General features: G+C 45.8%; 1 protein-coding gene across 5 annotated transcripts in view; it reads right to left on the bottom strand.

Annotated features, from left to right (window-relative positions):
- LOC111070777 (zinc finger protein 2) overlaps positions 1-13,065 on the bottom strand; it is a 41,257-nt gene that overhangs the window by 13,733 nt on the left and 14,459 nt on the right. For all 5 annotated transcript variants that reach the window (XM_022361658.2, XM_022361659.2, XM_022361657.2 and 2 more), the window contains exons 4-6: positions 4,397-6,217; positions 2,670-2,851; positions 897-2,564 (exon numbers count right to left, since the gene is read on the bottom strand). In XM_022361658.2, coding sequence (XP_022217350.2) covers positions 897-2,564; positions 2,670-2,851; positions 4,397-6,186 — 3,640 coding nt within the window. In that variant the 5' untranslated portion in view covers positions 6,187-6,217. The remainder of the gene's footprint in view (positions 1-896; positions 2,565-2,669; positions 2,852-4,396; positions 6,218-13,065) is intronic.

Below are 13,065 nucleotides of genomic sequence, written 5' to 3'. Positions count from 1 at the left end.
TGATATGGGAATCTCACACTGCACTGCACTGCGGAGTGGATATGTATGTTTGCCTTTTTGGATTGTGGGCATCGCGCACCAAAGAGGAGTTGGAGTCGGAGTCGAGTCTGAGCCTGAGTCTGAGCCTGAGCCTGAGCCTCTGAGGTTGAGGTTGAAACTGGCGTGGAGCAAAGTGTGCACGTCACTAATTGCAAATTCGATGGATACACATAATCGTTTTTGCATTCTTAAGTAATTTGTAATAATTTCCTTAAGGGTCAGCGTCAGCGTATAAATCTCAGAGCGCATATAAATCGCATCGGGAGCGAGCGAGGGCGAATGCGAAGGCGAAGGCGATGGCGATGGCGTTGGTAGAGAAGAAGATGAAGGGTACGCAGTGAAGAATTTACGTAAACGCGACGACGATACCGAACGTGAGGATGGGGATGGGGATGGCGATTGCGATGGGGATGGGCATGGGCATGAGGACGAAGAAAAAGACGAAGACGATAATAATCGAAGAGTGAAGCAAAAGAAATTGAACTGAAATCAGCGCTTAATGATGAGTTACGAACGAACGAACGAACGGACCGAACCGAACCGCAACTACTACAACTACAATGCAATATCGTTATGTTATGTACTCGGCTGTAGGTTGTAGGTTGTAGGTTTTAGGTTGTAGATTGTAGCGAGTGAGCGGTGGGCTGGGAGAAAATATTGGCGGGCCTTGGAAAAATAGGGAAGACTAAACTACTCAGACTCAGACTCATATTCGGACATTGGACACACAAAATAGAAATCTATTGCATTCCCCATATGGCACTTACATGGTGTACATATGCATGTACGCATATGATACATACGAATGCATGTAGGTCTTTCAGAACTAAGATTCGATTTAATTGATTATTACATACCTTCGCTACCACGGATCCGTTCAGTCACTTTGTACACCTCACTTAGTCCGGGCATCTCCTGGTTCTCACTACGACGCTGCAGACAAATGAATTGCTCCACCTGCATGTGCCTTATGCCCTTCACATGCTGAACCATTTCATACAGATTTTTGGCGGCAAAGCTGCACAGCTGGCAAATGAGAACCTTCTCGATCGTTGCCATGGCCATCGACTGTTGATCCTCGTCCGGACAAGGACATTGGGCATCGTCAGATGCCGTGCACGGCGACGACTCCTTGTGCATTCGACTCTGCTGCGTAATGTACAACAAATGCTGGAAAATCATCCGCATCGTGTCATGTCGCATCTGCTGGGTGTGCATGGAGAGCTTCTGTATGGAATTGGTGTGAAAGTCGCAACAGTTGCACATCAGTTGCACCACGTTGGCACTGAGCTGGGGCTGATACTGCAGTTTGTACTCATTGCGGGCTCCGCCCTCCCTGATGTGGTTTATAAAGTTCAGTTTCTGCAAGTGCTTGTCCGTCTTACTGTGCAGCTGGAAGTTGGCCTTTAGGTTCGTTTTATAGTTGCAGAGCCGGCATATGTAGTTGTTGTTGTGTATGACCATTATGTCGGCGGATGCGCTCGAGGACTGTCGGGATCGATCCACCAACAGATGCTGGTTAAGATCGTCCAAATTGTTTGTGCTGAAGGAGTCGCAGATTAGGCAACTGTAGAGCGCCGTGGGCCACATATCTGGCTTCGCCAGTGGATGAGAATCGCTCCCCGATTCACCAGATGCTTCATTTGAATGGCCGATTCCCATTGGCATTCCCAGCCCCAACCCCAGGCCCAAACCCATTCCCATTCCCATTCCATGGCCATGCTTCATGGGCTTTGGGGAATATGAAAACTGATCCGTCGCGCTAACTGGCGAGGACGATGTGGGCGACATTTTGGTATTAGACGACTGCTGCTGCTGCTGCTGTTGCTGCTGCTGGTGCAGGAGTTGAATCATGAGCGCTTGGTTGTAGGCCAGATCAGCCAGTGCCACCTCCGGCATGAAGCTCCCAGCACTGGAGCCTGAAGTACTGCCACTCGCGCCCTGCTGCTGCTGCTGTTGCTGCTGTTGCTGCTGCTGTTGCAAGAAGTTGAATGCCTGGATGTGCTTTATGTTGTTTTGCAGCACAGCCATGTTGTGCGTATGCTTCTCGCTGGTCATGTGGATACGCAGATTGCGGGCAACGGAAGTCTCGTAGCTGCAGATGTCGCACCGAAACGAGGGCTTTGGTTTGACGCTGCCGCTGCCGCTGGCCACGCCTCCTACCCCCGTGCATCCAGGCGTTGGCGTCGCAACCATAGCTGCATTGCCCCCAACGCTGTTAGAGACGACAGCGGCGCTCGCGCTCCCGCTACCGCTTGAGCCCAGCACAGTTTGTTGGCCGGCACCGGATCCTTGTGGCGATGAGCTGGACAGCAGCAACTTCCCACTCGCAGCCGCTGCCGCCGCAGCAGCAACCATATTTTGTGAACTATTCAGCTCCTGCATGTTGTTCAAGTGTTTGTCCGATTGCATATGTATCGAGAGGTTACCCTTTGTGGTCGTGGAGTAGTTGCATATCTCGCATCTGTATGGCTTATAGCCGCATGAGTACGACTCGCCACGGGCCAGCCGAGGATGCTGTTGTCCTGTGGCAGAAAGTAAACGGGGAAAACAGATCCAACAAAAATTACATATGTATGCTGCTGTATGTATTTAAATATGTACATATGTATGTATGTAGGTATTCGTACCTGCTAGGCAATAACCACAGGCGCTTTCCCCATCAGGATGCTTTTCACGCATATGGATCTCCAGCGTCTCCTGATATTTGTAGTGCCAATTGCATTGGGGACACTTAAGCGTCTTGCACGAGTTGCGGGTGGACATCTGGACCCCGCTATTGAGTCGAGCCGAGTTTAGCAGCATTTCGCAGCTGTAGTTAATGGAAGAAACGAATACAATAATAATACACATGTGTATGAACGTACGTGTGTGTGTGTGTGTGTGTGTGTGTGTTTTTCTACTGATATAAATGATAACAAAGATGATCACTTTATAACCAAAATTTGCATCCTCCCCTTGGTAAATATTTGGGTAAACTATTTTTATTATCATAATTATTTAATTTGGCTTTGGCTTTGGCTTCGAGCCGACGCGACGCGACGCGACACGACGACTGCACAGCGTGAATCTGGTGCGGCACATCGTACGTATCCCGTACGTATCCCGTACCGTATCCACATTCAATAGCGGTACCCGGCACCCCACAATTGACGAAATTTTAATGACACCGAGCTGAGCCGCCGCGACCCAGTCGCCACCACTAAATTGTGACAATTGGGGACCCGGACAGGGACAGAGGCATTTATTAAGTGAAATCAGCGCAATTGGTTTAATTTTTTGTCGGTTAAGCCACCGCCATATAATATCATCCATTTGTACACACACATCTCATACATATTCCACCCTCGTGGAATGATTCTCATCAGACCAAAGCAAAGCCCACAGATCATCAAATCTCCACAAAGATTTCTCAACAATCAGTTAATTTAAATACCTACTGTACTGTATACTACGCGTACGGCCGTGCGCGTATGCGTATGCGTGCAGAGGGATGTGAGATGTAACCGATGTACATATGTACATACAATGGGGGGGGCATGTTCAAATCTGGCCACCTACAAATTAACGCTGCAGTACGTTCAAATACAAATACTCGTATGGGAGAATGTCCCTGTGTAGTACGAGCGACAGCATTAAATAAACGTTTTCCCACATAAATAACAGAATAACAGAATAACAGCATAACAGAAGCATTAATGCAACCAATTAATGCAGGGGGAATGGAATGGAGTGCGCAGATCGCAGTATACGAGATATTTTTAAGTGGGATGGGATCCCAGGGTGATGAAATGGAACACCAATACCTTAGCCCCAACCCCAACCCCAAACCCCCACCTAATCAAGTGTGATGCAATCAGTGGTGGCCAGATCCAAATCCCAAGGTTCATTTGCGTTTAAATGAACAACCCGCAACGGACCTCAGGGCATAACACATCCTGCTTTCTGCTTTCTGCCTTCTGCCTTGCCTTCCTGCCACCCTGCCGTAACTGCTGCTTCTGGGCCTAATGAGTTATTGTGTGGCAATGCCCAGCAGCTTTCCCCCAGTCAAAGTTCAAACAGTGTCAATAATTACGCATATTACAGCAGTAAGGCAGAAAACACGTAATCCCAACCCTTTCTCCTTCTTTCTCCTGCCGAAAGATCTTGCACCCTGCAGCTGGTCCAGCGGACCAGCGGACCAGCGGACCAGCAGACGTGCAGCAACCCTTACACTAATGTCTAAATGAATCGCTCGCGGCATGCTCTAATTGCCCGGCTGGCTCCCTGGCTGCAACCCCACACACATGTTGCTGCTGCCGTTCGAGAATTCTGATTCAGTTCTATCGATATGGGATGAGGGATATGCTTGACTTACCGGGCACAGTCTATTCCTTGGGGTCGCCCATTGATGTGTTCGGAACACGCGCCGATTGTGAAGCTGGAAGCCGCACCAGACGCATTTCCTACGCTGGTCACCGATGAGGAGCTGGGCGATATCGCCAGACCGCCACTGTTGCTGTTAGGAGAGCGATGTGGCTGAGGCTGCGACAAAGGCAGGGCCTGAGATTGAGACTGAGACTGAGATTGAGATTGAGCCAGAGCCAGAGCCAGATGTTGGTGCGATGGAGGCGGCGATCTAACCCGTTGTTGGATATCAATGAGCTCGCAAGTCTTGCAGTCGACCCCCTTGAAGTCGGGATGCTCGGGACATAGGCTGGCGAACAAGGAACTCTGTTGCTGCTGCTGTTGCTGCTGCTGTTGTTGTTGCTGCTGCTGCTGCTGCTGCAGCAGCTGCTGTTGAAGAAACTCCGTGAGAAGCTTGACCCTATTGGCATTTGGTTCGTTGGCGGCCAGCGCTGCCAAGGAGGCATGGAAGGAACTGACTTGGGGAGGGAATATGCTAACAGCCGCAGCCACCTGTTGCAGTTGCAAGAAATCGGCGCCTGCTGCATCCGACTCGTTTGGTTGAGGTGAGGTGCAAACAGAGGCAGACGCTGCTGGACTCTGACTCTGACTCTTGCCATCATCCAGGTATCCACACGATGTTGTTGGCGGCTCTATTCCTTGCCTACATTTGGTTGACTTATTGTTACTTATATTATCAGTACTAGGTAATGGGACCTCTCCCTCAACCACGTTTGCGGATGCGGATGCGGATACTGGTGAGCTGGATGAGGATACTTTCGATAGATTATTAGTCTTAGCAGTTGCTGAGTTTAAGGAACCAAATTTCACAGCTACTGATTTCGCTGCTACTTTAGTCGATGATGATGCGAGATTGGCACTAGGCGCTGCCATTCTATTTCTATTAGCATACTCCTGATCCTGATCCTGATCCGGATCCCGATCCTGAACCTGATCATGCTCTGAGTCTTGCTCCATCTCTTGCGCTACTCCTTTATCCTGACTCCGATCTTGATCCTGCTCATAATGATCATGATGATCGAGCTCTGGCTCTGGCTCTGGCTCTGAAGCCAGTGGAGTACAATTTGCATCGGGGGCCAGTATGAGCTTCTCGTCAGCACAAGTGGCATTTATGTCCAGGGGCTGCAGGAAGGATATCTGCGGCTTCTCATCCATATTACGCTGGATAATGGCACTGGAGTACTCGCGATTCAGTAGCTGCTGCTCGAGCTCTTCCAGATTGAGTCTGTGCTCTGTGTTCGCATGCAGGCTAAATGACTTCACGTTGCCAAAGGATAGTTTGCATATAAAGCACATTAAAATCGGTTTTTGAATCTTAAGGGCTCTATTCGGATCCTGGCAAGTTGTATTTGCATCTTGCGCGGACACAACGCGGAAGGAATGGATCTTTGGACTCGATTTATAACCAAATCCCCCAGCAGAACCAATACCAGCACCAGATTCAGCATCAGCATCAGCGTTAGCGTCAGCGTCAGCACCAGCTTGTTCCTGATCCTGATCCTGATCCTGATCCTCTTCCTGTTGCTGTTGATGTTGCTGTTGTTCTTCCTGCTTTTCCGGTCTTCGGTCTTTAGTCTTCGGTGGTCTTTTCACTAGTGTCGATGTTGAGGCATCTGAACTTTGGAGAGAGACAGAAACAGATCCACATCCATTGGCATTATCAGCATCGATAATAAATGCGCTGCCATCGATATTGTAAACTATTTTGCCTTTGAAAGTTTCCACATCAGAACTGGACATTGGAGAGCCGTCGTCATTAGCATTATTGAAACTGCAAATAGACCAAACAAACAAAATTCACAATAAGTAAATGCCACATTAAGTGTTTACAAGTGATTAGAAATCGGGTTTAATGGCTTTATGGCGTCTAACCCTAAAGCATACTACACTACACACTATCGAATAAGATTCACTCCACACAGCGCAGGGCCATGTCATCCTATCCTTTTCATCATCCAACCCCCTTAATTTAATTAAATGTTTCTCCAATATAATGACCGGAACGGAACGGAACTTTCCTTTCGCAGCTCTCACATTACCAAAGAAGAGACGGGAAGAGCGGGAACGAACAGGAACGAACAAGCCCACGCAAAGCCCCAGACACGTCTCAGACTGAGGCACAGGTCGAACGTGAACCCATGTCAGTGGCCGGATCTATGCGTAGTGAGGGGTCCGGTCCGGTCCGGTCCGTCCGAGCCTAAAATTAACCTGCTCAAGTTACAATTGATCACATCTACTCGTGCTCAAATGAAACATTCGATAGTCGGAAATAAAAGTTTGAAGTACACAGTGCGTTCTGTAAATATTCGTACTGGTGCATGATACGAAGTTATGGTTTCACGGCACAACACAGCAACACAGCAACACTACACGGCATTATCTATGTAAATCCGTACGTAATTTACACTTTCTTACTTGACTTACTTGATCACTGGTTTGGTGTGGTCACAAATAGAAGGAAGGGTTCACTGCCTCTTCTGGTTGTACACAAAACAAAGGAAGTCAAGGTTTTCCTTCTTCTCCACCCCACCCATCCAGCAACCATCCCTTTCCCTTTCCCATCCCATCCTATCCCCATTCCCATCCCCACACATCCCTCTCCATTCCTCTCCTCTCCTCTCCACTCCTCTCCTAACCATTCCGCGATGTCTGCTTGTGCTGCGCGTGCCTTGTTGTTGTACGTCTTTATTTCTGTGGAGTCGTCGTTATCTGTTCTTCATATTCCTCAACTGGTTTGACTCAGTCGTCTTTGTAGTCTTTTGCTTTGGCTTTGCTTTGCTTTTGCTTATGCTTATGTATGTAGCCAGTACCCAGTACACCCACACACAAATTCCGTGATATATCAGCCACCACCATCGAGTGGCATGTGGTGCGGTGCGGTGCGGTGCGGTGCGGTGGGGTGGGGTGTGGTGGGGTATGGCTTTAGTTCAGTCTTCGACTTTGGATTTTAGTTGATGGGGCAGCAGGCAAGTGGGGGCAGGGCAGCCGACTTGGTATGCAAACAACTCTTGAAGCACAGCACTCAAAAGCCTGGCCAGGCCAGGCCAGGCCAGGACCAGGTTCATGTTCAGGTCGATCTGCGCTGCGCTGCGCTGCGCGTCTGTCTTCCCATTACACCTTTAGTCTCCTTAATAATTTTTTGCTCTTTCTTGTCGGCAATGCGTTGCCAGCGCCTGAAACTTACTTATTTTTACCATTCCATTCCATTCCATTCCATCCCATTGTCGTCCCACATTAAAGGCAGAAGCAGGAGCAAGAATCTGCCCCCCTTCGCGCGTTTGGTTATACCCTAGAAAAGTTACTTGGACTTTGTCTAGTTGCTTGCAACGGGAGGCGAGCATTTCCGATTCCTCAACTCTATAGCCAAGTCCGTCTGTCCGCTCTGTACAGTTCTGTACCTCACCACTTTCAAAACTCTTTTTAGGCATTTCCATTTTCAGTATATCATTTCCAGCCTGGAATGGATCCCGTTTCATTGCATTCCATCTTCTTGTTTTAAATGACTTTAAATGACTCTGAAGCTTAGACGAGCACCCATGAAATCTGCTCAATCATTGCTCGGTCCAGAAGAGGACACACAAGAGTCACACTAAAATTAAAGGCAGGAGCTTTAAAGGAGGGTTAAAAACAGTTGTTTGTTGTTGCACTCTTAACGCTGTATTTAAGCAAATTGGCTAATGAAAATCGATTTTGTATGCGTAGATCCTATTTCTTGGATGGTCGGAGGTCGGCAATAACCTCAAAACTTATGAAAACAATTGTATATCGCTCTGTCAGTGAGGATCAGGGCTCTAGGCTTACATTCCAGTCTTTCTAAAACGGTAAAACGGTGCGGCTAGTAGTGCTGTAGTTTCATTGAACACAGCTGTAAATGTCCCTTCCGTCACTGGACTGGACCCAGGGACACAGAAGTCACGGAAGCCACAGGATAGGCCACTCCGTGGTCACTCTCCCACCGGTGCCGGTGCTTGAATCGGTGTGGCAATCTCGATATTTCTACTCAGTCTGACTTTGAACTATTTAAAGAGTTTCACTAGCATTACCGCATTACCGCACTACCGCACTACCGCACTGCTGTACTGTACGCTTATTAAACTGCTCCCAGACCAGACATAATTTTTGTTTTTCTGGTTCCTTTGATGCACTCTGTAACTATTTGCTCATCAATGCATGAAATTATTACAAATTACATTCTTAGGGACTGCTTTGTACACTTAGTAGGTATTTATTATTAACATACGTACATACATATGTACATATGTATTTATGTAACTCGTAGAGCAATAATCGCAGGCAGATGCTCGGTTAATAATTTAGCTCATGCCAAAATGAAGATTGGAATTTCAGGAATTTTCAGCCAAGGATCCAAAGGGTTCAACCGAAGTTTTCCTAATCTTTATTAGGTATAGGTATAATATGTACACTTTTATGTTCTTTCTACCAATTGAATTATGAAACGGTGTCCAATTGAGAGATGCATATATTAGATTTGGTTATGTTATTCTCCAAACAAATCCAAAACAAAATGAGGCAGAGGTGAGAGGTCAGTGGTGAGTGGTGAGTGGTGAGTGGTGGGACAGGTCGTGACCTTTAAAGCAGCTTTAGCAGCTGGTATTCCTGTGATCACACATCCTCTGTGAGCTTAGGCCTTAAGGTTATGAGGAGGGAAGCAGCCGTGGCATGTAGCATACCTCCTGATCAACATATGTACATATACAACAGAGTATTTTGGGAACCTCTCCACTTGGTTGCGTTCAAGTTCCAGATTGTTCATCCCCCTTCAACCCCATTAACCCCTCAACCCATCAACCCTTTTACTATCGCATCTCATCTGTTGATTCCCTGTGTGTCCCCCTTTTTTTTTGTTGTACACAAATTATCACCGTATACCCGTATACCCGTGCAACGGTACATGTGTACATGTGTATGCAAATTACAGCCGCTCTGAATGCACTTGCATGCAGAAACGATTTATTGACCTCAGTGAATGCGAGTGCAACAATAGCTGATACACATACGAGCACACATGCACACATACACACATAATTACAAGGCAATACACAGAACACATGCGAAACTGCACGCATAATAATATTTAAGTTGTCATCAGAGCTGGGCTGGAGTTGTCATTAAATAGCTATAAAGCAGTTGGGAAAAACGTATTTTCAGATAATTGTCTAGTCGAGAGTTGAGTGGAGTGGAGTGGAGTGGAGTTGGGTCAAGTAATTACCCATTTTACATTGTTTGTGTTCTCTTTTACCCTCTGGTTGTTGTCATCGCTGTTATTCTGGTTGTTAAGGGCTCTGCCTCTGGCTCTGGCTCTGGCTCTGAGTCTGCTCCTCCCCTCGCCACTTAATAAATTTGAAACAAGCAATTCGTCCCTTGACTTTATTCACCAGTTATGAGTAAAGTATTGCTCGTAATCCAATTAACAGGATCAAATCATGCCCTTTGCCCGCTGCTCGCAACATATGTATGTATGTACATACTTACTATTTGATATATGTATGTATGTACATACTATATGTACATATATATGTATATACTCAGATACAAAACTCATGTCAAAAGTATCTGCGATTCCATAATCGTATCGATATTAATTACACATGTGTGTGTGTGTGTGTATGTATGTACATATTAGGGTTAATACCTACTGGCCAAAGGGGTACTGTACTGTACGGTACTGTAAGGTACGGTACGGTACGGTACGGTACTGCCAGTGACAGTAGAGTGTACCCCAGTACCCAGTATTTGGTAGGGGACAGGACAGGGGAGGACAGGACGGGTCGGGGCGGGGCGGGGCGGATAACGTAAAGGCAACAAGTAATATATGTATATGTATTGGTTCAGGTTTTTTTTTTACTAAGAAATCGTCTTTTGTTCTCGGAGATTCAGCATAAAAAGTTGCGAATATAAAACAAAAGTGTCACTTGCCGAGGGAGGGTCTGGAGGTACCAGACGAGGTCCAGTCCAGGTTTAGCTTGCATTGTTTTTCCCTTTGTCGCTGGCTTGGCTTGTGTTGGCTGATTCCCTCTTTTTTTTTTGTTTGTAGGAATATGTATTCATGTATGTATGTATGTATATGGCCATTTGATTTTTTTTTGTACTGTGGCTTCCACAAAAGCTCCACAATCATTCATTTCGGTAAGATCAATGGATCGATACGATATACCTGGGGAGGCAGAGAATTGCGACAAAAAGGAAACCAGGAGGCGAAAGCCAAACGGTATGAGTTCTCGCGATCGGGTCGGAAGGGAAGCGAAGGGATCTCGCAGCGTCCGTTGATGAACTCTTTTCAAAATTCTCGAAAGGAGTTGCACAAAAAGAACAATAAATTTCATTTATTTTAAGCCTTTTCAGCCTTCATTAAAATTGTCGCGGATTGTTTTCATCGCATGAATATGTTAATGAATGATTGTAAGCAAACATACATACATACATTGTACAATGTACAAACATATGCAATGTCACCGCATGGGGGCAAGGCAAGGGCAAAAGCAAAAGCAACCAAAATGTCCAAAATGTTCGCTACCGACTTCGTAGTCGGAGACGGAGTGTGACACATCACAATGAGCCTCTGAACCCAGCCCATTGTTGGAGCTCTGGGGCCTTTTGAAATATGTACATACACACACATATGTACATTCATACATGAGCTGCGACCCGCCATCAGCAAGAACAAAACGATCGAGGCAAATGCATAAATCTGATTTCATTAGCTTCCAATTCTGAATTTCTTTCGATGGTGTTACAACAAATGCGAAATTAAATTGTTAAATATTATTCTGTTATGTTGAAACATACATACATATGTACATACATGTGTATATGTATGTACATAAATGTATGTATCTATCACTACAGTCTATATCTGCTATCACTGTCGATATTTTTTAATTACCGCAGTTTCGTAGCTTGGTTTTGGACACTCTCTGCCCCTCTGAGGACGGAGATAGGTGAGTTGCACATTTCTACGAAAATTACAGGGTACATGACCGTTCCCCCTCCACTCTCTGCTTTGAAAAGTGACATCGGGTAGAACTGGAGTCACCAGCGCATCGACACCAAGACAGCAATTCATCATTTTCGGCAGTTAAATTGCCCGTTAGTTCAGACCCCGAAAACGGGAACAAAAACAAAAATGAATGAAACTAGACTAAGACAGGCTGAGGCAGAATCTTTGGCGCTGATGCTGATGCCGATGATGCCGATTCAGAGTCACCCTCTTTTTGCAATCAATAGCCAATACACAGACACAGACACATATACATACATATACAGATGCAGACAGACAAACACCTTTCGAACATTCATAAGTCATCATGGTGAATAGGAATCGAGAGGAGAAAATGTCCAGGGGCTTCATTATGAAATATGCATACCCTAGTCGCAGTCGTCAGTCCCCAGTCGTCAGTGTATCCCAGCATAGTGTATAGTGTATTATAAGAGCGTACCAATGTAACAAACACATAACAAACAAGGCAACATAAGCCCTGATGCCTGCCCTGTACGAGCATAAGGGAAAATACAATGAGAGCTGTGCAAAGCAGAGGAAGGCGCAGCACAATTTGAATCCATAAATTCATAAGCAAGAGCTGCACACAATGAACATGAGCACGAGGATGAGGACGAGGATCTGGATGTGGTTGTGGATGCGGAGTACCAGTAAAATAGAAGGCCGAGAAGGAGTAAAAAGCAATAATAAAACGAATTAATGCACTGTAAATATATATGGACACAATATCAAAGAGGACAAAAACAAAGATGAAGAAGAAAATGAAAAAATGTATTGTGTTTTATTGAAAGAATTGTTTTCTTTGCCTTCTTTTCTCAGAACAGAACAGAGCAGAGCAGAACAGAACAGTGTTCTGTACGTAGGCCCAACACAATGAATGCGGATCATGTGAGGTGAGTCGAGACTGGAATCGGCATGGGCATCGGCATCGGAATCGGAATCGGAATGGGGATTGTGTGTGATTGTGATTGGAATGGGACAGTGAGTAAAAGCTGGACGGAGGCAGTTAAGCTGCTAAATCGAGATGACAGTGTCTGAGTGAACACTGGGAGACGACCCAGACATACTTACTATACTCGTAGTTGGGTATATGTACGTATGTACATATTTATGTATGTATGTACATAGTCCCATCAGGAGCAAACACATACGCACACACGACGACGGGACAGACGACGGCTATGCCAGTTCGGAAACAACGAGAAATTACGGAAACGACTACAATAGGTAGGTCTTAGGGGGCCTATGGGCATGACACAATGAAAACTGAGAGAGTGCACATACTCACTCACTTTTGTACATTCATATGTATATGTATATGCATCTGTGTGTGTGTGTGTGTGTGTGGCTAACAAGAATCGATCATACCATGGATAAGCCCTAGCGAACTGTTTTTACGTTATTCTCGTATTTTAAAAATCAAACAACAAAAGTGTAATTCAACGTTTAAGGATATTCTTCAGTCATAATCGTTTTTGTTTAGTACCATTATCAACAATAATCCATAATAATTATTTTTAAACACTACCTAACTAATTGAGCCAAGACGAACCACGGTAAAGCAGTTTTCAGATTACACCAAAGTGTATCAATTTGTATGA

This window comes from Drosophila obscura, unplaced genomic scaffold (assembly GCF_018151105.1).
Source record: "Drosophila obscura isolate BZ-5 IFL unplaced genomic scaffold, ASM1815110v1 contig_187, whole genome shotgun sequence".
Classification (NCBI taxonomy): domain Eukaryota; kingdom Metazoa; phylum Arthropoda; class Insecta; order Diptera; family Drosophilidae; genus Drosophila; species Drosophila obscura.
This window is presented reverse-complemented; position numbering and strand designations above follow the sequence as displayed.